At 43.6% G+C, this 23,852-nt stretch overlaps 1 protein-coding gene and 2 non-coding genes across 3 annotated transcripts; all 3 read right to left on the minus strand.

The window, feature by feature from the left end:
- Positions 1-10,727: 10,727 nt before the first annotated feature.
- rpl18a (ribosomal protein L18a) lies at positions 10,728-16,053 on the minus strand. The gene is made up of 5 exons (XM_023292240.3): positions 15,896-16,053; positions 14,345-14,524; positions 14,125-14,254; positions 11,102-11,211; positions 10,728-10,871 (listed from the first exon to the last, which is right to left on the minus strand). Exons 1-5 carry the CDS (start codon positions 16,007-16,009, stop codon positions 10,779-10,781), a joined length of 627 nt encoding a protein of 208 aa, XP_023148008.1. The 5' UTR covers positions 16,010-16,053; the 3' UTR covers positions 10,728-10,778.
- On the minus strand, positions 12,370-12,501 carry LOC111583255 (small nucleolar RNA SNORA68). The gene has a single exon (XR_002747403.1). It is a non-coding gene; the product is annotated as a small nucleolar RNA SNORA68 (small nucleolar RNA).
- Positions 14,651-14,782, minus strand: LOC111583254 (small nucleolar RNA SNORA68). The gene has a single exon (XR_002747402.1). It is a non-coding gene; the product is annotated as a small nucleolar RNA SNORA68 (small nucleolar RNA).
- Positions 16,054-23,852: the final 7,799 nt, after the last annotated feature.

A 23,852-nucleotide genomic window follows, 5' to 3' on the forward strand; every position in this document is an offset into this window, starting at 1 on the left:
CTGATCAACCTGAAGACTCTCTGCATCCCATAGATGGAGGACTTTTATTGGTTTAGAGAAAATATCAAAGAAAAAAACTACTTCAAGACTTTTCTTGACTTGATGGAAAATGATCATCAGTGACTGGGTTTGTTAGAACATTCAGCTGAAGGCAACCGTGATGAAATAATTATTCAACTAGAACACAGCATCAGTGGAACCAGAAAACAAAGAGACAAAAACAACAGCAAGCATGCAGCATGACCACAAATAGACACAAAACCAAACCTGAGAGACACAAAAACCCAACAAAGAGAAAAACATGACGGACACATAAACATGCAACAGGTTTCCTCCTAATATCCAGAAGTTTAACATTTGAGGATGTCTGTAAATGAAACTTTTGACTGTTTGGTGTTTTTCTGGACCTGGACTTCAGGACTGCTGTGGACCAGCAGCTGGTTGAGGATCAGGGACATGGAGGAGGTTGGGGTGGATGAACGGGTTGACAGAACTCAGCTGCTGGTTGAAATAAAGATGAACTGATGACAGATCCATGGCTTCATAGAGATCTAAACTCTGTAGTTCAGTCTGAAGATGAAAGTCTTCTAAACTCTTTAAACATCTTAATGTGTAATTATTATTAAACCACACTGGAACCTTGAATTTACACTTTAACTGGAAAATGATGGCTCATTCAAGGACCAAACTGAAGCAAAAAGTGAATATTTATGATTCGCCAAATATGAATAGGAACATTTTGTCATGACGCTGCCAGAAAATAGAATCAGGTCTCCATTAAAACACATTTCTGTATATGAATGTCAGTTCTGGGTGACTGATTCCATCTCTGCAGGGTTTCCTGCATTATTATATTGAAAATGTCCCAGCTGGAGGTTCTCACCCAGTTGGAAACAGTAAATATGATTCAAACAAGGAGTTATTCTGCAGCAGAGCAGATTGTTTTACACCTTAACCTCCACATGTGGCTCCTCTGCTGCTTCCACCTATTGGCTCTGATTACTGTAATTGGCTGAGAGGCCCAGCAGAACCAGCAGCACCAGTAAAAAGCACCTCTACTAAAGCCATTAACCCCGTCATAATGAGGGCTGATGTGGCTTCAATTGACCGGACGGAGAAAAGCCGAGCTGCATGTAGAAGGAAATAAAAGTGGAGAGGACGAAGCACAAAGAGGCGACTGTGACAGCCGCCGGCCAACCAAAACACTCAGCTGCAAATCAGAACCAGGTGGAACCAAAACAAAGAGCCGCAATCAGCAGGAGGGTCCACATCCTGTCCGCTGATTGGACCGGGGGGGGGGGGGGGGGGGGGGGGGGGGGGGGCTGGGAGCAGAGGCAGCCAATCAGCTCGCAGGTGGAGCTGCAGGAACAAACACTGAACCTTCAATTAGAGGTTTTTAATTGCAGAAATTAGGACCTGAATGAAACCTGCTCAGGGGGTTATTTGTAAATATTGAGAGGTTTAAAGTTTTACGTTAAAAAAAACAACTATCTAATAATCATCTATCCAATAATCCTGCTCTGGTCTCCTGCAGAATATTTACGTCTTCAGTGCCTTTAAAACATATTGAACAAGTTTCATGATTAACGAGAAAAAGCAACTTAACGTGTTTCTAGATGTAATTTAGTTTTCTACTTTGTGTTTATTGTTGTGTATCTTCATGAATGTGAAAAAACTTCAATCATTTCTGCAAATTATGTTCTTCAGTTTCAGCAATTAAAATCCAGCCTGAGTACAGTGTCCTCAAGCAACACCTCAACCCAACAACACCCTGAATCCAACACCATCAACCCAACAACACCCTGAAGCCAACACCCTCAACCCAACACCCTGAATCCAACACCATCAACCCAACAACACCCTGAATCCAGCACACTCAACCCAACAACACCCTCAACCCAACAACACCCTGAATCCAACACCCTCAACCCAACAACACCCTCAACCCAACAACACCCTGAATCCAACACCCTCAACCCAACAACACCCTCAACCCAACAACACCCTGAATCCAACACCCTCAACCCAACAACACCCTCAACCCAACAACACCCTGAATCCAACACACTCAACCCAACAACACCCTCAACCCAACAACACCCTGAATCTAACACACTCAACCCAACAACACCCTGAATCCAACACCATCAGCCCAACACCCTGAATCCAACACCCTCAACCCAACAACACCCTGAATCCAACACCCTCAACCCAACAACACCCTCAACCCAACAACACCCTGAATCCAACACCCTCAACCCAACAACACCCTCAACCCAACAACACCCTGAATCCAACACACTCAACCCAACAACACCCTCAACCCAACAACACCCTGAATCCAACACACTCAACCCAACAACACCCTCAACCCAACAACACCCTGAATCCAACACACTCAACCCAACAACACCCTGAATCCAACACCATCAGCCCAACACCCTGAATCCAACACCCTCAACCCAACAACACCCTGAATCCAACACCATCAGCCCAACACCCTGAATCCAACACCATCAGCCCAACACCCTGAATCCAACACCCTCAACCCAACAACACCCTGAATCCAACACCCTCAACCCAACAACACCCTCAACCCAACAACACCCTGAATCCAACACCCTCAACCCAACAACACCCTCAACCCAACAACACCCTGAATCCAACACACTCAACCCAACAACACCCTCAACCCAACAACACCCTGAATCCAACACACTCAACCCAACAACACCCTCAACCCAACAACACCCTGAATCCAACACACTCAACCCAACAACACCCTGAATCCAACACCATCAGCCCAACACCCTGAATCCAACACCCTCAACCCAACAACACCCTGAATCCAACACCATCAGCCCAACACCCTGAATCCAACACCATCAGCCCAACACCCTGAATCCAACACCATCAACCCAACAACACCCTCAACCCAACACCCTGAATCCAACACCCTCAACCCAACCACACCCTGAATCTGACACCCTGAAACCAACAGCTCAAATCAAACAATGTAAAACCAACACCCTGATTTCAGCGTCTTGAACCACATGTTCTGAAATCAACATACAGAATCATTTGGTCCTTTGTCAATATTTGAACTTGTGTTAGTTTTGTGTGTCTTTGCAGTCATGCTGGTATGTAGCAGATTTAATGTAGAGTTAGCATGTTAGCTTGTAGCTGCTGCTATTTAAATAAACCCTGAACTGGTCATCAGATGCATCAGTTCGGTTCCTCATAAAGTCACCAGAGTTTCCACGCTGCTGCAGAGGAAAGTGTTCTGGGAAACCCCCGACACACGTCCCTCCTCTGTAATTGCTCAAATTACTTTTCCATAACAGCCCAGAAACACTTCTGTATGTGGTTAGAATAACAATTTCCACATGAAACACTCGTTCATTCATTCATGAGGAGCAGCAGGAATCCTCGACTCAGACGTCACAGCAACCAGTCCAAGATCTGAAGCTCTGAGCTGCTGAAGATAAAAGCAGCATCTGGACGTCCAACAATCACAGAATCATTTTATTCACTGGATGCACAGTCTTCAGTTCATAGATGCTCTTCAGATTTAGTTTTGTATGTTTTGCATAAAAATCAAACAAACCAGAACAGAGACAGAGCAGCAGATTGTTTCTATCTCAGATCTACATCTCATTGGGGAAAATTATGCTAAATAATAATCAGAACTACAAAAATATTTCACATCAAGAACCTCCGAATTTTTCTTTAAAAAGGATTGTTGGTTTGTAAAATATCAAAAACTGTGAAAATGTATCTCAGAGCATCAGCTGATTCTCAAACCAGAAGAATTAGACAACATTTACGGTTGAGTGGAATCAGAGAAATGTGTTCTAAAAACTGGTTCTGTTGATAGACGACAAACAGGTTGAACCTAACAGTTCACATTAAATAATAAAAGAAAGGTTGTAGTCAATTTAAACATTCAGAGCTCCTGTTCCATCAACTTCACACTGAGAAACATCAATGTTTGAACACTCGTGTTCCTGTTTCAGGTTTGACTTTCATCTTTGAACAGCATTGAAGAAGGTTAAACTGAACAAGCTTCAGTCCAACCTGCTCAACCTGCTAACACCAGCTAACACCTGCTAACACCAGCTAACACTAGCTAACACTTGCTAACACCAGCTAAAAGCAGCTACAACCAGCTAACACCTGCTAACACCTGCTACAACCAGCTACAACCACATAACACCAGCTAACACCAGCTAGCACCAGCTCACAGCAGCTAACACCAGCTACAACCAGCTACAACATGCTAACACCAGCCACAACCAGCTAACACCAGCTACAACCAGCTCCAACCTGCTAACACCATCGACAACCTGCTAACACCAGCTACAACCAGCTAACACCTGCTAACACCAGCTAGCACCAGCTACAACCTGCTAACACCAGCTACAACCAGCTATAACCTCTACTGAGGTACATTCAGATCTACTGATCCAGGTCCAGATCCACCACCATGACAGAGGGTTAGGACAGAAGTTTGGACTGAACGTTGGTTCTCAGCTGAAGGTCCAACAATAAAAACCATAGAAACCATAAAAACCATTTAAAAAACATAGAAACCAGAGGATCCTGAGGAACAAGAGGAACCTGAGGAACCATAGAAACCTGAGGAATCATAAAAACCATAGAAACCATAAAAAACATAGAAACCAGAGGAACCATAGAAACCTGAGGAACCAGAGGAACTCAGAGAAACCTGAGGAACCAGAGGAACCTGTGTTGCTGAGGAACCAGAGGAACCATAGAAACCTGAGGAACCAGAGGAACCTGAGGAACCAGAGGAAATCAGAGAAACCTGAGGAACCAGAGGAACCTGAGGAACCAGAGGAACCTGTGATGCTGAGGAACCATAGAAACCAGAGGAACCATAGAAACCAGAGGAACCATAGACACCAGAGGAACCAGAGGAACCTGTGACGCTGAGTCCAGTCAGACCCTGAAGACAGCTGAGCTGCTTCAGAAGCTTTTGGTTGAGCTTCATCTGCTGCTTTCGTCAGGAGGTGTTCAGGTTGAAATGATCTTCTGGGGCTCTGAAGTTTAAGAAATTATAAATTACATCATATAAACTATTTAATTTATAATTTAATAATTTATGAATTATAGTTTAAAATGTCAAAACTGTGGAAAAAAATCTAAATTATAAAAAAGTGAAAAAATGACACTAAAGCTAAAGATTTGACACAAAACACAAAATTACGATTTAAAAAGTGAAATTATACAAAAGATTGATGGAAAAAGTCGAAACTGTGATTAAAAAGTCAAGGATGGAGAAAATGATGATTTAAAGTTCAATGTATGAAAAAAGTGAAAATGTAGATATAAAACAGCAAACTATGGTAAGAATCTAAAATAGGAGGTTAAAGTAAACAATAGTAGAAGTGATCAGCGGGATCATTCATCAGATGGTGTTTGGTCAACATCAGGCTGAAGCAGCTCAGAGTTCTGCTGAGGAACGTTGGTGGAACCTTCAGAAGGTTTGTATTAGAAGTGATTCCTGACAGTTGGGTGGAGCAGCAGCAGCAGAACCTCCTCCCAAAACAACCTAAAAATAACCTCTGATCACATCCAGCATTTTATCAGCTGTTGAATGTTCTCCAGAACATCCTCAGCTCCTCCTCACAGCGTTCTTCATGGAACACTTATTTATAACTCCTGCTGCTCCTGAAACATCACGCTTTACTGTCCTGCTGAGGAGATACTAAAGATACACAAAACTACCACAAAGATACACACAATTACCACAAAGATATACAAACTAGCCCAGAGAGGCTGGACTTCAGGTAAATGAGTGTTTATTGGAACTGCTTCTCCAGTTTTCATCTCTTTGTTGCGTCTTTTTCATCATTTTTCTTCGACTGTTTCTTCATATCTAGAACCAGCTGGTGTCTTCAGTTGCTCTGATTTATTCTGTTTGTCTCATCTTTGTTGTCGTCTTGTCCTTTATTTCATGTTTTCTGCTCCGTCTTCAGGTTTTGAAGGTTCCAGACATCCTCCGTCTGGTTTCATGGTCTGAAGGTTGAACTTCGTGTCTGTTTAATAAACTACAGACAGATCTGAGCTGTGGGTGGAGCTCAGAGGAAGCTGCTGAGATGATTGAGGTGTTCCTTATCTGGTCCATCGGTCTGCTCTGGTTCTGGTTCTGGGTGGAGGTCGGTGCTGAAAGCTGCTCTTCCTTGTTGTGATTGTAAACTGGGAGCGGCTCAGACTCTCCGACTCGACGCTCTGACAGCGAGTCGTCGGGGACACGTAGCCGGACTGAAGACAGAAACACCGACAGCAAGCATCCAGACAGACGGGAGAGCTGAACATCTGGCCTGCAGGGGGCACTAGACCTCTGCTCCAACCTGAAGAACGTCCAACCTGAAGAACGTCCAACCTGAAGAACGTCCAACCTGAAGAACGTCCAACCTGAAGAACGTCCACTGTCCACTGGTTCACTGTCCTCTGGTCCACTGTTTAACCACCAGCAGATCCTTCAGCTCCCTGATGTTTTCCACTGTTTTAGATCCTGTCTTTAGCTCTATTAATCTCTCTGTGTGTTGTCTTTTATAGTTTCATCTTTTACATTTTTTAGTGTCATCTTTTATAGTTTTATTTTTTACAGTTTTATTTTTTACAGTTTCCTCCGTTTGTTTCCTCTTTTGCTCTTCTTTGTCCAATTTGTTTCTCAGGTTAATCCTCATTGAGCTGCATTTGTCTAATTTATCACTAAAGACTGTTTATATTTTTCCTCACTTTTAATTCTTTCTCTTATTTCATTAAATTAACTGATCTTTAGTTCATCACTGTGAGTTTTTCTGTAAAAGAAGTTTTCTATTGTTTGTTAAATAAAGAGATTATTTTTCCTGAGACGGTGAGTTCAAGTTTCTAATAAAGCAGGAAGTTTAATTCCCGACCTCCTGCTAACTGACTGTTGGATCTTCAGCGTCTTCGTCTGTCCTGTTGGATCTTTAGCGTCTCCGTCTGTCCTGTTGGATCTTCAGCGTCTCCGTCTGTCCTGTCGGATCTTTAGTGTCTCCGTCTGTCCTGTTGGATCTTTAGCGTCTCCGTCTGTCCTGTTGGATCTTCAGCGTCTCCTTCTGTCCTGTCGGACCTTTAGCGTCTCCGTCTGTCCTGTCGGATCTTCAGCGTCTCTGTCTGTCCTGTCGGACCTTTAGTGTCTCCGTCTGTCCTGTCGGATCTTCAGCGTCTCCGTCTGTCCTGTTGGATCTTCAGCGTCTCCGTCTGTCCTGTCGGACCTTTAGCGTCTCCGTCTGTCCTGTCGGATCTTCAGCGTCTCCGTCTGTCCTGTCGGACCTTTAGCGTCTCCGTCTGTCCTGTCGGATCTTCAGCGTCTCCGTCTGTCCTGTCGGACCTTTAGCGTCTCCGTCTGTCCTGTCGGATCTTCAGCGTCTCCGTCTGTCCTGTCGGACCTTTAGCGTCTCCGTCTGTCCTGTCGGATCTTCAGCGTCTCCGTCTGTCCTGTCGGACCTTTAGCGTCTCCGTCTGTCCTGTCGGATCTTCAGCGTCTCCGTCTGTCCTGTCGGATCTTCAGCGTCTCCGTCTGTCCTGTCGGACCTTTAGCGTCTCCGTCTGTCCTGTCGGATCTTCAGCGTCTCCGTCTGTCCTGTCGGACCTTTAGCGTCTCCGTCTGTCCTGTCGGATCTTCAGCGTCTCCGTCTGTCCTGTCGGACCTTTAGCGTCTCCGTCTGTCCTGTCGGATCTTCAGCGTCTCCGTCTGTCCTGTCGGACCTTTAGCGTCTCCGTCTGTCCTGTCGGATCTTCAGCGTCTCCGTCTGTCCTGTTGGATCTTTAGCGTCTCCGTCTGTCCTGTTGGATCTTCAGCGTCTCCTTCTGTCCTGTCGGACCTTTAGCGTCTCCGTCTGTCCTGTCGGATCTTCAGCGTCTCTGTCTGTCCTGTCGGACCTTTAGTGTCTCCGTCTGTCCTGTCGGATCTTCAGCGTCTCCGTCTGTCCTGTTGGCTCTTCAGCGTCTCCGTCTGTCCTGTCGGACCTTCAGCGTCTCCGTCTGTCCTGTTGGATCTTCAGCGTCTCCGTCTGTCCTGTCGGACCTTTAGCGTCTCCGTCTGTCCTGTCGGATCTTCAGCGTCTCCGTCTGTCCTGTCGGACCTTTAGCGTCTCCGTCTGTCCTGTCGGATCTTCAGCGTCTCCGTCTGTCCTGTCGGACCTTTAGCGTCTCCGTCTGTCCTGTCGGATCTTCAGCGTCTCCGTCTGTCCTGTCGGACCTTTAGCGTCTCCGTCTGTCCTGTCGGATCTTCAGCGTCTCCGTCTGTCCTGTGTCCTGAGTGTCTCCAGCTCCTGAAGCTTGTCCATCGAGGTGTTTTCCTGAATGCGTTCTCCAGCGTGAGAAAACTCAGACTGCTGTAATTATTTCCACTTCTGCTGAACTGAAGACCTTCCTCTAATTATTTTCTTCGGCCTCACAAAGCTGCTTCAGTTCTACCTGCCGCTGGACCATAATTGGCTCGTTTCTGCTCCGTCATTCAGCAGAACCCGAGCGCTGATCCAGAACCGGCGGCTCCACGGTGACGGCACTGATCACTGGAACCGCTCGGATCAATCAGCAGCCGCAGGATCAACCGGTTCGTTCTGGTCTCAGACCAACATGTCGCCTCCAGGAAACACCAGCAGCAGTTTAGAGCTGGGAGGTTAAATCGGTATGGAGGCAGCAGAGTGTCAGAAAGAACACACTAAAGACACACAAAGAGACTAAAGATACACAAAGAGACTAAAGATACACAAACTACTACAAAGAGACACAAAACTACCACAAAGATACACAACCACAAAGAGACACTAAACTACCACAGAGATACACAAAACAACCAGAGAGACACAAAACAACCACAAAGATACACAAAACAACCATAAAGAGACACAAAACAACCACAAAGATACACAAAACAACCACAGAGACACAAAACTACCACAAATGTGTGAAACCCAACAGATCAAAGGTGTTCATTTTTCTCTGGATTATTTGGTGTTCATATTTTAATACTTTCTGTTATCTTCAGCTTAATTTTAAACAGAACCTGAGAAAACCTGAAGTCTCTGAATTCAGAACATCTGGATTCATCCTTTAAATCCTCCTCAGCTGATAAAACATCGTGCCAATTATTTCCTTTAATTAGAGATCAAACAATAAACGGTTAAAAACAACCTGAGAACTCTGATTAGATCATCTATTTATCTACTGATCACCTCCAACCCCTGATCACTGCAGGATAAATCTGGTTCCTCCACGTTCTGCTCCAACCCTCTGGTTCTGGTTCTCCAGATGACCACAGTCTAGTCTCACTGTATCTCTGCCAGGTTCTCTATTCTGTTACCACGCCAGGTTTGTGGATCTCCAGTGTGGTGAAGCCTCAGACCACAGAGTCTACAGAACATCAGGAGCTAATGTGGACTTCAGAGAGAGAAGAACCAGAGAGTTCTGTAGAACCAAACATCAGTTACACCCATAAACTACACCTTCTACATCCACAGTTACACCCAAACATGCAGCTGGCTGTATGTTAGCATTTAGCCTCCAGCATCACAGCTACACCCACCATCAATGCTTCAACCAGTTCACTCCCACTCAGGTCGTCAGCTCCGCCCACAGGTGAGTGATCCTAAGTTCTGCCCACAGGTGAGTGATCCTAAGTTCGGCCCACAGGTGAGCTCCAATCAGGTTCTACACACCTGAAGGATCATCAGCAGTTGAACATGGAGGAACTGATCAGTCAGAAGAAACGACTGTCAGCTGTTCAGGTTTTCGACTGATGATTATTAATGATTAACGATTATTGATTAACGATTATTTATTAATGATTATTGTGATCTGATGTCAACAAACAGGAAAAGGATTTAAAAGTGAGATCAGATTCCAGAACAGACTGAATGATTCATTACTAAAGTGACAGAAAATAAAGCCTCTATAAATCTAGTCTGGAATCAACCGTCTGCATTTAAAGCTTAATGTTCGTATTTATTTACTCTAATATTAAATATGTTTTTCTTCCTGCTTCATTTATTAGAGAGCAGCGCCTCCATGTGGACAGAAGCAGCAACAGCAACAAATACTGACCCAGAAGCTCCGTCTCTATCAACTAAACTCACGTTGTTCCTTTCTCTATATTTTTACTGTATTTGTGTATTTTTTAGTACATATTTAATGAGAGTGTATTTTACTCTTTATTGTGCTTCTTGTTGTACTTTATTATATTCTAGTTTGTTTTGAGCTCGTCTCTGCTGCTACTTTATTCTGTTCTAAAGCTGATGAACTTTATCGTCTGAGGTTCAACTAAGTTCAACTGATTCTAGATCAGATTTAGAAACTCACTTTAATCTTCTGGATATTTTATTGAAAACTAACAAAGGTTTAATGGTTTAGTTCTGCTCGTTCTTATTTGACCTGTAATGATTCTTTTTCCATTTTTTTATTTTCCAGTTGAAGTTTTAATTTTTAAAACCTCCCAGATTTGATCAGAACCTTCATCAGGTTTTAGCCTCGTATTTAAACAGAACATAGAACAGACTGAATCAGAACAAAGATCCAGATTTATATTCTTAAATGTCTGAAGTTCAGGCTCTCATTTTTCATTAATATTTATTTTTGACCGATTAAAACAACCCGTTTCCACTTTTCTTTGATAAAATATAACATGAAGTTTCTCCTGGTGACGTGAATAAAGACGTGGATTCAGACCGTTTCCATCAGAACCTTTATTATTTATTGTGAACCTCAGCAGGAACAGTTCCTCAGTAGAACGTATTTGGTCTCTTGGTGGTGAAGCGAGGTTTGTGCTGGCGACGCAGAACCCGGTGGGGCAGCGGGAACTTGATCTTGGAGTCCTGAAAGAAGAACAGAGACAGTCAGAAGAACATTTAACGTTAGAACATCGACTGTCGCCAGTTTGTGGACAGCCGGGTCTGCAGACGGAACGCCGTAGACCTGGAAGAGGAACCTGGCTGTTGGTGTGTCGGGTTTTTAGACCGGAGCTGAAGACCAGGCATCAGACCAGAGAGAGACCCGACCCTGGAGAACATCTAGAACACTCAGAACATCTAGAACTGGTACTCACGTGGAACTGCTTGATGGCGGGTCTGCGACACTTGTTGGCAGCGATGACCTGAACCTTCATGATCTGGATGGAATGCGCCCGAGCACGATGGCGAGCTCCCATATCCCGATCTGAAAGAAAAATAAAATATGCAGTCAGTCACAGAAGCTCCATCAACACCAAACACCTGGATTTAACAACAGGAGATCATCACCAGGAGATCAACACCTGGATGTAACACCAGGAGATCACCGCCAGGAGATCACCACCTGGATTTAACAACAGGAGATCATCACCAGGAGATCACCACCTGGATTTAACAACAGGAGATCATCACCAGGAGATCACCACCTGGATTTAACAACAGGAGATCATCACCAGGAGATCACCACCTGGATTTAACACCAGGAGATCACCACCTGGATTTAACACCAGGAGATCACCACCAGGAGATCACCACCAGGAGATCACCACCTGGATTTAACACCAGGAGATCACCACCAGGAGATCACCACCAGGAGATCACCACCTGGATTTAACACCAGGAGATCACCACCAGGAGATCACCACCTGGATTTAACACCAGGAGATCACCACCAGGAGATCACCACCTGGATTTAACACCAGGAGATCACCGCCAGGATTTAACACCAGGAGATCACCGCCAGGAGATCACCACCTGGATTTAACACCAGGAGATCACCACCAGGAGATCACCACCTGGATTTAACACCAGGAGATCACCGCCAGGAGATCACCACCTGGATTTAACACCAGGAGATCACCACCTTCACATTCAAACTACTCAGGTCTTACACCAGATCTGTTGGGAAAAACAACTAAAATCTGAGGAACTAAGTCCTAAATTCACTTCCTTCTACATGAGTCAGTTTTAAAAAGCCATAAATGACCTGACTGGTGAAACCAGACTGCAGAGAATGAAACCTTCTTTTTGCAGCTGAAACCATGAAATAATAATAATAATAATAATAATAATAATAATAATAATAATAATAATAATAATAATAATAATAATAATAAGTTGATGGTTTCATGAAACAGTGCTTCCTCTTCAACAGGAACATGTTTGGATTCAAACAGTTTTCAGGTGAACTTTGGGCAGCGTTCCACAGAGAGGAGGTCAGGAAATGAAACGTTAAATATCTCCAGTCTGATCAGACCTGAGGATCACTGTTCTACTGGTTTTATTATTCTGGTTCTCCTTCACTGGACTCTTGATCAACATGCATGTAGAACAGATCTATATAGATAATATCTACAGCAGGTCTACGTGTTGAACCTTGGATTCACTTTCAGAGGCACAGCAGCAGCAGAGAAAGGCGACAAGGATCAGGTTGGTGTTTGCACTCCAGACAGGATCACACCACTGAGGAGACGTGATCTTTGGGTTTGGGTGCAGATTCACTGACGTCTGGAGAACGTTCACCTTCACACACTTTAACTAGAGCACACTGTTCTACCACATTCAGATCTAGTTTACACCTCTGAATTTAAACTCTAAATGTCCCTACAGTCAATCTGTAGTTCTATTAGGTCTGTAGTTCTATTAGGTCTGTAGTTCTATTAGGTCTGTAGTTCTACTAGGTCTGTAGTTCTATTAGGTCTGTAGTTCTATTAGGTCTGTAGTTCTATTAGGTCTGTAGTTCTATTAGGTCTGTAGTTCTACTAGGTCTGTAGTTCTACTAGGTCTGTAGTTCTATTAGGTCTGTAGTTCTACTAGGTCTGTAGTTCTATTAGGTCTGTAGTTCTACTAGGTCTGTAGTTCTATTAGGTCTGTAGTTCTATTAGGTCTGTAGTTCTATTAGGTCTGTAGTTCTACTAGGTCTGTAGTTCTACTAGGTCTGTAGTTCTATTAGGTCTGTAGTTCTACTAGGTCTGTAGTTCTATTAGGTCTGTAGTTCTACTAGGTCTGTAGTTCTATTAGGTCTGTAGTTCTATTAGGTCTGTAGTTCTACTAGGTCTGTAGTTCTACTGGGGTTCGGTCTTCTTTCACATTAGATGAAGGAGGTCATTCTGGACCAGAAAACATTTAACCAATCAAAGCTCATTTCCCAGAGAAACAACCAATCAGAAGTCAGCAGGTTCAACAGATTTAACTCTGAACCAGAACATCAGAACCTGCTGGAGCTGGTGGAGGCAGAGAGAAGCTCAGATAGAAACCAACATCTCCAAACCTGGAGGTTTAATGCAGGAGAACTCAACATGACAGAAACCTGTTCCTGAAACATTCAGCTCCAACATTAAACCTGAACAGAACTAACTGGACTTCTGGAGAACAAAGAATCAACAAAGACGAATAAAATGACGGAACCAATCTGCAGGAGTAGGGTTGATAGTGGGGACATAAAGAGGGATGGACACAGCTACCCTAACCCTAAATACTCCAGAGTTTCTGTTAAAAACACACTGACATGTGCAGCTAACAGGAAGATTCATCTACATCCGCTAAGAAGCAGAACCCTGGAGGAACCTGCTGCTGTTAACATTAGCTTTAGCATGGATCGATGAACGGTTCTGGTTCAGGTCAGGATTATGCAGCTGGAATTGCACCTACTGGACCAGCATGCAGTGTGTTTACCTGGAGCTCATTAGCATAAAGTAGACTCTACTTCTACTTTATGCTAATTAGATGCAGCGTGTGGAGCTCCTCAAACATCTAAACCAGCCGTGGCTGAACTAAAACCAGGACAGATTCAGCTGCAGGTTCTCTCTCCTCAGATGCTTTCAGAAACACTTTTAGCTGAACTGTTTCAGAAATAAAAGACAAAGTTTGTAGCCGAGCCGCCATGATGTTCTGACGGATCTCCCGGACTGAAGCTAAAAGAGAAGTCATGTGACCTCTAGTGACTGCCCAGCATGTGTGTGATTTTCAGATGTGGCACGTTTACATGCAGGAAAAACACATCTAGTGGACACATGGCTAGAGATGGCCCTGAGGTGGTCAGGTCTCTGTACAGGCTGTTGTTGTTGTTATTGTGTTATCGTTGTTGGTATTAATGTGTAGATGTTGTGTTGTTCCTTACAGCACTGTGTGACGGCCCCTGAGGTGGTCAGGTCTCTGTACTCTCTGTACATGTTGTGGGTTCCACTGCGGGAATCGTAGCGAAGCCAGATACCGAAGTTCTTCACCTTCAGAGGAGTTTTCTCGTTGACCTGAACACAAACAGACCAGATCAGGAACACAATGAGCTACAGGCTCATCCTCCATGACGTGACGGACCATCTCCACCTCCAGACACCCACCAGGCCGCAGTAGACGGTCTCTCCGGATGCCTTCTTCATCTTCCTCAGCTGGGAGACGAAGTACCAGAAACGAGATTTGGCCACGACGTGGTTCGGGGCGAAGATCCTCATCCGGTACAGAGGAGGCGCCGGGTTCTTAGCAGAGGGCAGCAGACGGCCGATGACTTTATACTCCCGAAGCTGGAGGCACAGGAGAGACGTTACAGCAGACTGATAATAATAAATAATATTTAACTTTATACTCCTGAAGCTGGAAGCAGAGGAGAGGCATTACAGCGTCTGATATTAATAATAAATACTATAAATACGTGTTGAACCTTGGATTCACTTTCAGAGGCACAGCAGCAGCAGAGAAAGGCGACAAGGATCAGGTTGGTGTTTGCACTCCAGACAGGATCACACCACTGAGGAGACGTGATCTTTGGGTTTGGGTGCAGATTCACTGACGTCTGGAGAACGTTCACCTTCACACACTTTAACTAGAGCACACTGTTCTACCACATTCAGATCGAGTTTACACCTCTGAATTTAAACTCTAAATGTCCCTACAGTCAATCTGTAGTTCTATTAGAGCTGCTGAAGGTAAATATGAAGGGTTCTAAAAGCACAAAGACACTTTAACACCAACTTTACCATCAAACTGATCTGAAATATTGATAAAAACAACTGTACATCAGTTATATTTACATTTTAATCACTAATCTCCAGCTACACATGGAAAACTTTCTACTAATGTCACCAAGTAATCCTTAAACTGGACATTTATGGATAAACAGCAGGATTGTGAATTAAAATAGTTATATTTAGTTAAAACTGAAAATATGGACCTTTGTAAAGACAAATAACTGATTTTTTAAACTAAACACTTTTTTATTTAAGTCCATGTGTTGAATTATAATCAGCAGCTGAGTGTTAATGAGCAGATTATTGTCATTAAATATATTAATGAGCAGATTATTGTCATAAAAACTCCTTTAAAACTGACTAAAACTTAAATCTGTGGAGATTTTCAGGTCAGTTCTGCAGCCTTCGTTAGGGAAAGCAGGTTTTGTGCTAAAACTAACTTCACCCTGAACACCAGCTACTAAAACTAGACGTATCTGAAGTCTTTTAAAGCACTAGAAATTAAAAAATGCTGTTAAAGCTAAAGCATAAAATCTGAAGGTTTAATCCACGTTGAAACTCGTCAAAACTGAAGCTAGCTCCAAGCTAAGCTAAGCTAGCCGACCGCTGCTAATTAAACTAACTAACTAAACTAATTAAACTAATTAACATCTAGCCGTATTGAGCTGATTTCAGAGGCTTTAAACGGTTTATTTCTGACTGAATATCAGGTTTTCATCCAGAAACTCAGACCGACCACATGGTGCCGCGGACGCCATGTTGTCAGCGCAAAACTAGCAGCACCAAAAAGCGTCAAATATTCGCTTTTATGCGGATTTATAGAAACAGAACGACACAAATTCAACCAGACAAACGTTATAAAGTGGATTCTGTCCTCGCTGGCCGTGTGTGGAGCCGTTAAACGGGTAAATTCAGGGTTTTACGTACTGTGCCGGACGCCTTCATGGTGACTCCGCTCACTGACGCAGGGAAAGAGGAAGTGGGAGGGCGGAGCTTCCGGTAGTCTAATGGACGGACGGACGGGAGGGGCGCTCGATTCATTCGGCGGGATGCACCGAGAGGGCGGAGACGGATCAGGACAGACCGGGACGGACCGGGAGGGCGGAGACGTTGCAGGACGTATGGATACCTAAAATACCCCAGATACCCCAGATACCCCGGTGTACTACTGCAGATCAGCTCAACGCATCTGAAACAAACAAACAAAAAAAGATTGACTAGAATTATTTAAAAATTAAGCCAACATGGAAAACTGCAGTTCCTCTAATGTCCACTAGAGGATGGACTCAGCAGGAAACCATCATCATCTTCAGCAGGTGGAACTTCTTCAGCTGCAGCAGGAAGTTCATCCTCAGCTGGTCCTGCAGGATGTTGAAGTCCAGGTCCGGGGTGGAGATTAGCACTGGAAGAGTTGTACTGCCTGATCAGTCAGCAGATGAATGACAACCCAGAGGTGGCTGTGATCGTGGCCGGAGACTTTAACCAGGTCGAGCTAAAAGCAGTTTTCTCCAAATTTCACCGCTTCATAAACTTTCCCATGAGAGACAATAACATCCTGGATCAGGTTTACTGTAACATACCTGGGGCATACAAGGCTGTTGCAGCACCTGGGCATGTCGGATCACATCACTGTGAACCTGATCCCAGCCCATAAACCTCTGATCTGCAGGGAGAGACCGACCACCAGAACCGTACAGGTATGGACTGATGAGGCGTCCTCAGCATTACAGGACTGCTTTGAGTGCACTGACTGGGGAGTGTTCAAGGAAGACACAGTACTCTGTACATCTGTACTGATGCTGTCCTGCCCACAAAGACCATCAAGGTTTTCCCAAACCAGAAACCATGGATGGACAGCACAGTGAAGCCCCTACTCAAAGGGACAAAGACTGCAAATTAGCTGAAGCTAGACGTCTTACATGCATCGTATTTTCCCCTTTCTGTGGCAATGTTGTGTGTATTGTCCCTGCCAAATGAACATTAAAATAAAAAAAGCCCATGATGCCGCCTACAGGTCAGGTGACAAGCTGGCCTACAGCAGGGAGAGAACTGAAGAAGGGCATTCAGCTGGCAAAATGCAGCTACAAACAGCGCACTGAGGAGCATTTTGCTAGTAATAACCCACAAAGTACATGGGTGAGAGGCATTAGGACCACAACAGACTATAAGTGCAGTGATCAGCTGGTTATCCATGATTCCACTCTCCCTGACACCCTGAACACATTCGATGCTCGTTTTGACACACCTGGCAGCAGAGGAAGTTCATTTACCCCGACTGGAGGAACAGCATCAGTCTCTGGTCCTGCAGCTGCACCAAGGGAGTTCTTGCATGAAGAAAATCAACACCATCAAAGCTGAAGGACCAGACAGGGTGTCGGGTCGCACTCTGAAATCATGTGCCGACCAGCTGGCAGAAGTTTTTCTGGATATTTTCAACCTGTCCTGCAGCTTGCCACAGTCCCTGTTAGCCTCAAAACCTCCATCATTGTGCCTAAAAAAATCAGCAGTCACCTGCCTGAACGATTACCTCCCTGTTGCTCTGATCCGGTGATTATGAAGTGCTTTGAGAGGATCGTCCTAAAGCACATGAAGGACGTCATCCTGCTGGTCTGGATAAATATCAGTTCACCTACAGGGAGAACAGATCAACAGAGGATGCAGTCTCCATGACTCTTCACACAGCCCTAACCCTAACCTGCAGCTTTCTAACACCTATGTGAAGATGCTGTTTGTGGACTTCAGCTTTCAATACGGTGACACTGAAGCTCCATAACCTGGGACTGTCCACATCACTGTGTCACTGGATCAGGGACTTCCTCACCAACAGGCCTCAGAGGGTGAGAATGGGAGACAGGATGTCCTCCACACTGGTCCTGAGAACAGGAACACCTCAGGACTGCATTCAGTCCAGCCCTCTTCACACTATTCACCAGCAACTGCATCTCCATCCACTCCACAAACACGATGGTGAAGTTTGCTGATGACATCACCGTAGTGGGTCTCATATCAGACAATGATGAGATCCTCTACAGAGAGGAGATCCAGCACCTTATTCAGTGGTGTTCAGAGAACAACCTTGTTCTGAACACCAACAAGACCAAGGAGGTCATGGTGGACTACAGGAGGTCCAGGAGGACTACAGGAGGTCCAGGAGGACTACAGGAGGTCCAGGAGGACTACAGGAGGTCCAGGAGGACTACAGGAGGACATGGTGGACTACAGGAGGTCCAGGAGGACTACAGGAGGTCCAGGAGGACTACAGGAGGACATGGTGGACTACAGGAGGTCATGGTGGACTACAGGAGGTCATGGTGGACTACAGGAGGTCCAGGAGGACTACAGAAGGTCATGGTGGACTACAGGAGGTCCAGGAGGACTACAGGAGGTCATGGTGGACTACAGGAGGTCATGGTGGACTACAGGAAGTCCAGGAGGACTACAGGAGGTCATGGTGGACTACAGGAGGTCATGGTGGCCTACAGGAGGTCCAGGAGAACTACAGGAGGTCATGGTGGACTACAGGAGGTCCAGGAGGACTACAGGAGGTCATGGTGGACTACAGGAAGACCAGGAGGACTACAGGAGGTCATGGTGGCCTACAGGAGGTCATGGTGGCCTACAGGAGGTCATTGTGGACTACAGGAGGTCATGGTGGACTACAGGAGGTCATGGTGGACTACAGGAGGTCATGGTGGCCTACAGGAGGTCATGGTGGACTACAGGAGGTCCAGGAGGACAGAGCAGCTCCTCTCCTCATCAAAGGGGAAGCAGTGGAGCATGTTCACAACATCCAGTTCCTGGGTGTCCACATTCCATCTGACCTGACCTGGTCTCTGAACACAGCTCACCTGGTGAAGAAGGCTCAACAAAGACTCTTCTTCCTCAGGAAGCTGAAACATGCTGGTCTCTCCCCTCAGCTCCTGATGAACTTCTACAGAACCTCAATAGAAAGCATCCTCTGTCTTGGTGCAACAGTGTGGTACAGCAGCTGCACAGCTCAGGACAGAACTTATCCTGGGTGGTGGAAACAGCACAGGGGATTGTGGGAAGTCCAGAGTCCTGACTTCCAGAGTCCGTCCAGAGTCCTGAGTCCAGGTCTTCCAGACCTGGACTCAGTATACCAGGTCCAGAGGAAGGCCCGATGTGTCGCTGCTGACCCCACCCACCCGGGAAATGGACTGTTTGTTCCGCTTCCCTCGGGGAAACGGTACAGAAACATAAAAACTCTGACCTCCAGACTGAAAAACAGTTTCTATCCCAGAGCTGTCCATCCATTCCCTCTGAACACACAACAGACTCACTATGTGCAATAAAGAACTGAGTCTGCAGATGCGCAGAAAACAACCAATCAGAAGAAAGACACACCCTGAATGCTTATGCCCCTGTGAAACTAGATATAAGGCTGGGTCAGGGGAAGAATAGTGTGTCAGATTTGTGAACTGACAAGAACTGTGTTGTTGTCAAGGATAGGAAGTGGGACCCAGAGCTCTGTACTATATTCAATCTATTTGTACTAAACATACTGAATGAGACCTAAATACCTTCTCCTATCGCTTCATTCAACGAATGCACAGGAGCTATCTCACATATGGTCTGTTTTCCTGGTAAAATGAGACTGAGCTCCAACACTGTTGAGCACATGGACCAGAAGGAGTCAAAGCTAACACACAGCTAGCATATTCAATGTTAAGCTAATTAGATTGTAAATGTTTTACCTAAAGTTTGAGCTGTAAAAAGGAAACAGAATTATCAGCCCAAATCAGCAAGAAAACCCAGAGTTAGAGTCCAGTTAGAGGATAAAAAACCTTCAGATCCAGTAATAAAACAGGAAATATGATCACAGAGCTGCACATCCAACAAGTTTCATGAATAAAAGAGAAACTTACGGACATGTTGGAGGTCGACCGGCTCATTTCTACTGACTGGATCCAGCAGGAAGTCGTTTGATTCTGATTTGAATGTGACGCCAGCAGCTGAGCTCCAGTCTGATCCTGATCAGTACCTTCATTCATCTGATCTAAATCCTGTTCCAGCTGTTTATTCATTTGATAGTTTAATATCTGAGAGAAATCCATGTTAACTTGTTGATTTAAAGATGTTGTTTATGTGATTTTATTCTGATTATTTTGTTTCTACTAATAAAGAATTAACTGATGATTCATTTCATCAATAAAACACCAATAAATAATAAAAACACTCATCACCTCCACAAACGTCTCAACAACAGTCCAGATATCGGGTGCCCGTATAGCTCAACGCGTTGAGCGGGCGACCCATGTACAGGGCTGGTCCCCGATGCAGCTGGCCCGGGTTCGATTCCCGCTCGCGGCCCTTTGCTGCATGTCTTCCTCTGACTCTTCTCCCTTGTTTCCTCTCTCTCTCTCACTGCGCCTATCTAATAAAAAGGCCAAAAAAATAACTTTAAAAAAAAAACAACAGTCCAGATATCACATTTACAGAAAGATAAGGAAGTTTTGTTTCTTCACAGACGACTCAACCTTTTACTATCTGTTGATAGCTAAATGAATGACTAACTAACTAAAAGATGAAGCCAATATGCTGTTCTGGTGGCGCTAAAGTAAACTAAAATAAAATACTGAGTCAACGGAAACCGTTTTAAACTGATCATTAATCTCCTGTTGATCAACTAATCAAACATTAATCAGCTTTAAAAAATCAATTCTGCTTTAGTTTATCATAAAAATAAAGCAGATTTTCTAAAGTTCTTCTCTTTTAACTAGAAACCTTTAATAGTTTATCCTCATTGTTAGTGATTATTGGTGTTTACTGGTGATTATTGATTATTGGTGACTATTGGTGATTACTGATTATTGGTGGCTTTTGGTGATTATGATTATTGGTGGCTATTGTTGATTATTGGTGTCTATTGGTGATTACTGATTATTGGTGGCTATTGGTGATTATTGGTGTCTATTGGTGATTATATGTGTCTATTGGTGATTATTGGTGTCTATTCGTAATTTTTGATTATTGGTGACTATTGGTGATTATTGGTGTCTACTGGTGTCTATTGGTGATTATTGGTGACTATTGGTGACTATTGGTGATTATTGGTGTCTACTGGTGTCTATTGGTGATTATTGGTGACTATTGGTGATTACTGATTATTGGTGATTATTGACTATTGGTGATTACTGATTATTGGGGAGTATTGGTGATTATTGGTGTCTATTGGTGATTATTTGTATTTATTGGCGTCTATTGGTGCTTATTGGTGTCTATTGGTGATTATTGGTGTCTGTGAACAAACGGAGCAGCAGGTCAATTGGTAAACACTTTATTGGTTCTAACAAAGGTTCAAACAGGAAATTCATCAAAAATAAATCAACATGTTTCATCATCAATGAACAAATTCATCATTTGGCAAGTTTTGGTTTTGTCCTCGTCTGATGGACAGAAAATAAAACAATTCACCGATAAACATCAAAAGAAACTTAGTTTAAAGAAAATAATCTGGTTGGAGTTTAGAGTGAAAACAAAGAAGGGAGACAAATTGATCAGGCCAATTGATCGATTAGGCTGACTGATCAATCAGGTTGATTGGATTTTGAGGTGAAGCTGAACTGTGTCTTACAGGAGAACATGTAGGGAGGCCAAACTGTGACGACACTGAAGGAAATCAAACTTTTATTGGTAAAAATTTAGCTTCTTCTTACGTGTTCAGATGGAAGTCAGTCTGAGGTCTGTGTGCTAATCATGGTGGTTAGCTTAGCATAGCTTGTTAGCAAGAAGCACACAGTCGTCTTCACATTTACAGTCTTCCACTAGAATACATGTTACACTGAGGTTGGGAGGTGTTTTTTCAGATTAATGTTAACTTTGGACAGTGCTAGCTTAGCCGTTTTCATTTGCTTCCAGTTGTTATGCTAAGCTATCTAGTAAACATACAGACTTGAGATTTATCCATCCAAACATCTCACAAAACATATAACTCAAGTTTTCAAGAAAAAACCTAAACAATTCCTTTAAAAAAAAAATCAAGCCATGTATCTTACATTTCTGTGGAAGCTATCCTCCACCTTTAAAGACAAAATAAAGTCATTAAAGTCAGTAAAAAAATAAAATCTTGTAATTGTGATGTGTGAGATCAGGACTATCTTATTTCTTTTATTTTACTGGCAGAAACAGGCTTCCATACATATCGTTATTTAAATACAGAAGTTTAAAAGTCCAGTCTGGTAGTTTTTGTGGAATCCATTCATTTGTTGTGTTTATAAATATGGAATCAATTTCATCCCTGTTTGTCCACGGTTAGCCTAGCTTAGCACAAAGACTGGGAATAGAGGGGAACAGTCACAAATCATTAGCTGGCTTTTCTCATGTTAGCTTGGGCTAGCTGTTTGTAGCTAATAGTTGTTTGAGTGGAACTAGTGTTATAGCATGACATGATTAGCCTAGCTTAGCTGTAAAACTAGAAGCAGCATCTCTGCAGTTAGCATGGGGCTATTTGTTCACCCACCGCTGTGATAAAAGTCATTAAATGCACCTTCCACCGATGAATGAAAAACCAGATAGGTCCAAGATATGGTTAGCCTAGCTTAGCACAAATACTATAAACTTTCTAGCACTAAACAGCTAGCCTGTACTTATACCTACAGGCAACCTATCCAACAATGTGCTGTCTGTAGCTAGTTATGCTAGTTAATGTAGCTAACTGTTGCTAAGTGTTGAGCACATAGCATAGGAGTCAAAGCTAATGCACAGCTAGCATATTCAATGTTAATTACATTGTAAATGTTTTACCCTAAACTTTGACCTTTAAAAAGTAAACTGCATTATCAGCCAAAATCAGCAAGCTAAGCCACTAGCAGCAAACCACTCTGGTTAGCCTAGCTTAGCACAAACATTGGAACAAGGGAGAAACTGCTAGCCTAGCTCATCTCAAAGCTGAAATAATCCACAACAGCTATGAGTTGTTTAATTTTCATGTCAATGCCAATGAGGTTTTAGCAGCAGTTAGCATTTACCTGTTAGTTAACAACATAAATATCAGTTGGCATTACAGTTCACCTTTTGTGCTAATCTGGTTCAGTTCCATGCATGCTAACTACCAGCTAGCTCTATAAAAGCAGCACTATACTGGATGTTTGCTAGCAGCTTCCCTCCACTTCCTGTCTTTGTGCTAAGCTAGGCTAAACATTTCTGTCATGGACACACAGAGAAAAAAAACAATAAGAATCTTATCGTCTGATTTTGGGTAAAACCACAAAGAACTGGTGGCAAAGTTTCCAAACTGGTTTTCCAGAACAGAATTAGCCTCGTGCTACCAGTGATTAGCATACAGGTTTGGTTGAGTTTCTTTAACATCAGAAAGCTTTTAGATGAGTTCCTCCTGTGTTGCAGATTCTAATGATTTCTAGCTGAACTGTTGAAGGATCGTCGGTTTGATAAATTTCTGTTCATCTTCCTGAACTCAGAAATGTTGAAACACGAGAGAAATCAGGAAAACATCTGGAATCCTTCAGTCCAACAGGAATGAGTACCATCTACAGGAAACTGCAGCTGTTTGACAAAATTAGATTTTTTTTTTACTGATTTCTATATTTGTGAGTTTTAAACCGGAACCTGAAGCTGGAAACCAAAACGTTCTGAGGTTTAGTTTTCCGGATTAAACTGTTTTTATTCTTCTAACTGGGAGCGACACATTCAGGCACTTTCTCCAAAGGCAGAGAATAAAAAGAACCAGATTCCATCCAGCGGACAAATGAAGGACGTTTAGCGATGCAGCGAAATGTCCAAAAACCAGAGTTAAAGGAGAACAAAAAAAATGAAGTTCTGATTGTTCAAAGTGTTTCCTTCACAGTTTCTCTTTTTGCATAATCAGCCGTCTGAACAGAAACTCATAGAGCTGACACCAGATTCA

The sequence above is a fragment of the Amphiprion ocellaris genome, chromosome 21 (assembly GCF_022539595.1).
Source record: "Amphiprion ocellaris isolate individual 3 ecotype Okinawa chromosome 21, ASM2253959v1, whole genome shotgun sequence".
NCBI classification, from domain to species: Eukaryota; Metazoa; Chordata; class Actinopteri; family Pomacentridae; genus Amphiprion; species Amphiprion ocellaris.

Bases quoted from the DNA above. Each gene is read 5' to 3' on its own strand.
- rpl18a (XM_023292240.3), bottom strand. From the start codon at position 16,009: ATGAATCGAGCGCCCCTCCCGTCCGTCCGTCCATTAGACTACCGGAAG. The intron at 14,255-14,344 runs GTGGGTGTCTGG...GTTTGTGTTCAG, and splicing joins AGACCGTCTACTGCGGCCTG to GTCAACGAGAAAACTCCTCT. The intron at 10,872-11,101 runs GTGAGTACCAGT...TTCTTCTTTCAG, and splicing joins CCGCCATCAAGCAGTTCCAC to GACTCCAAGATCAAGTTCCC.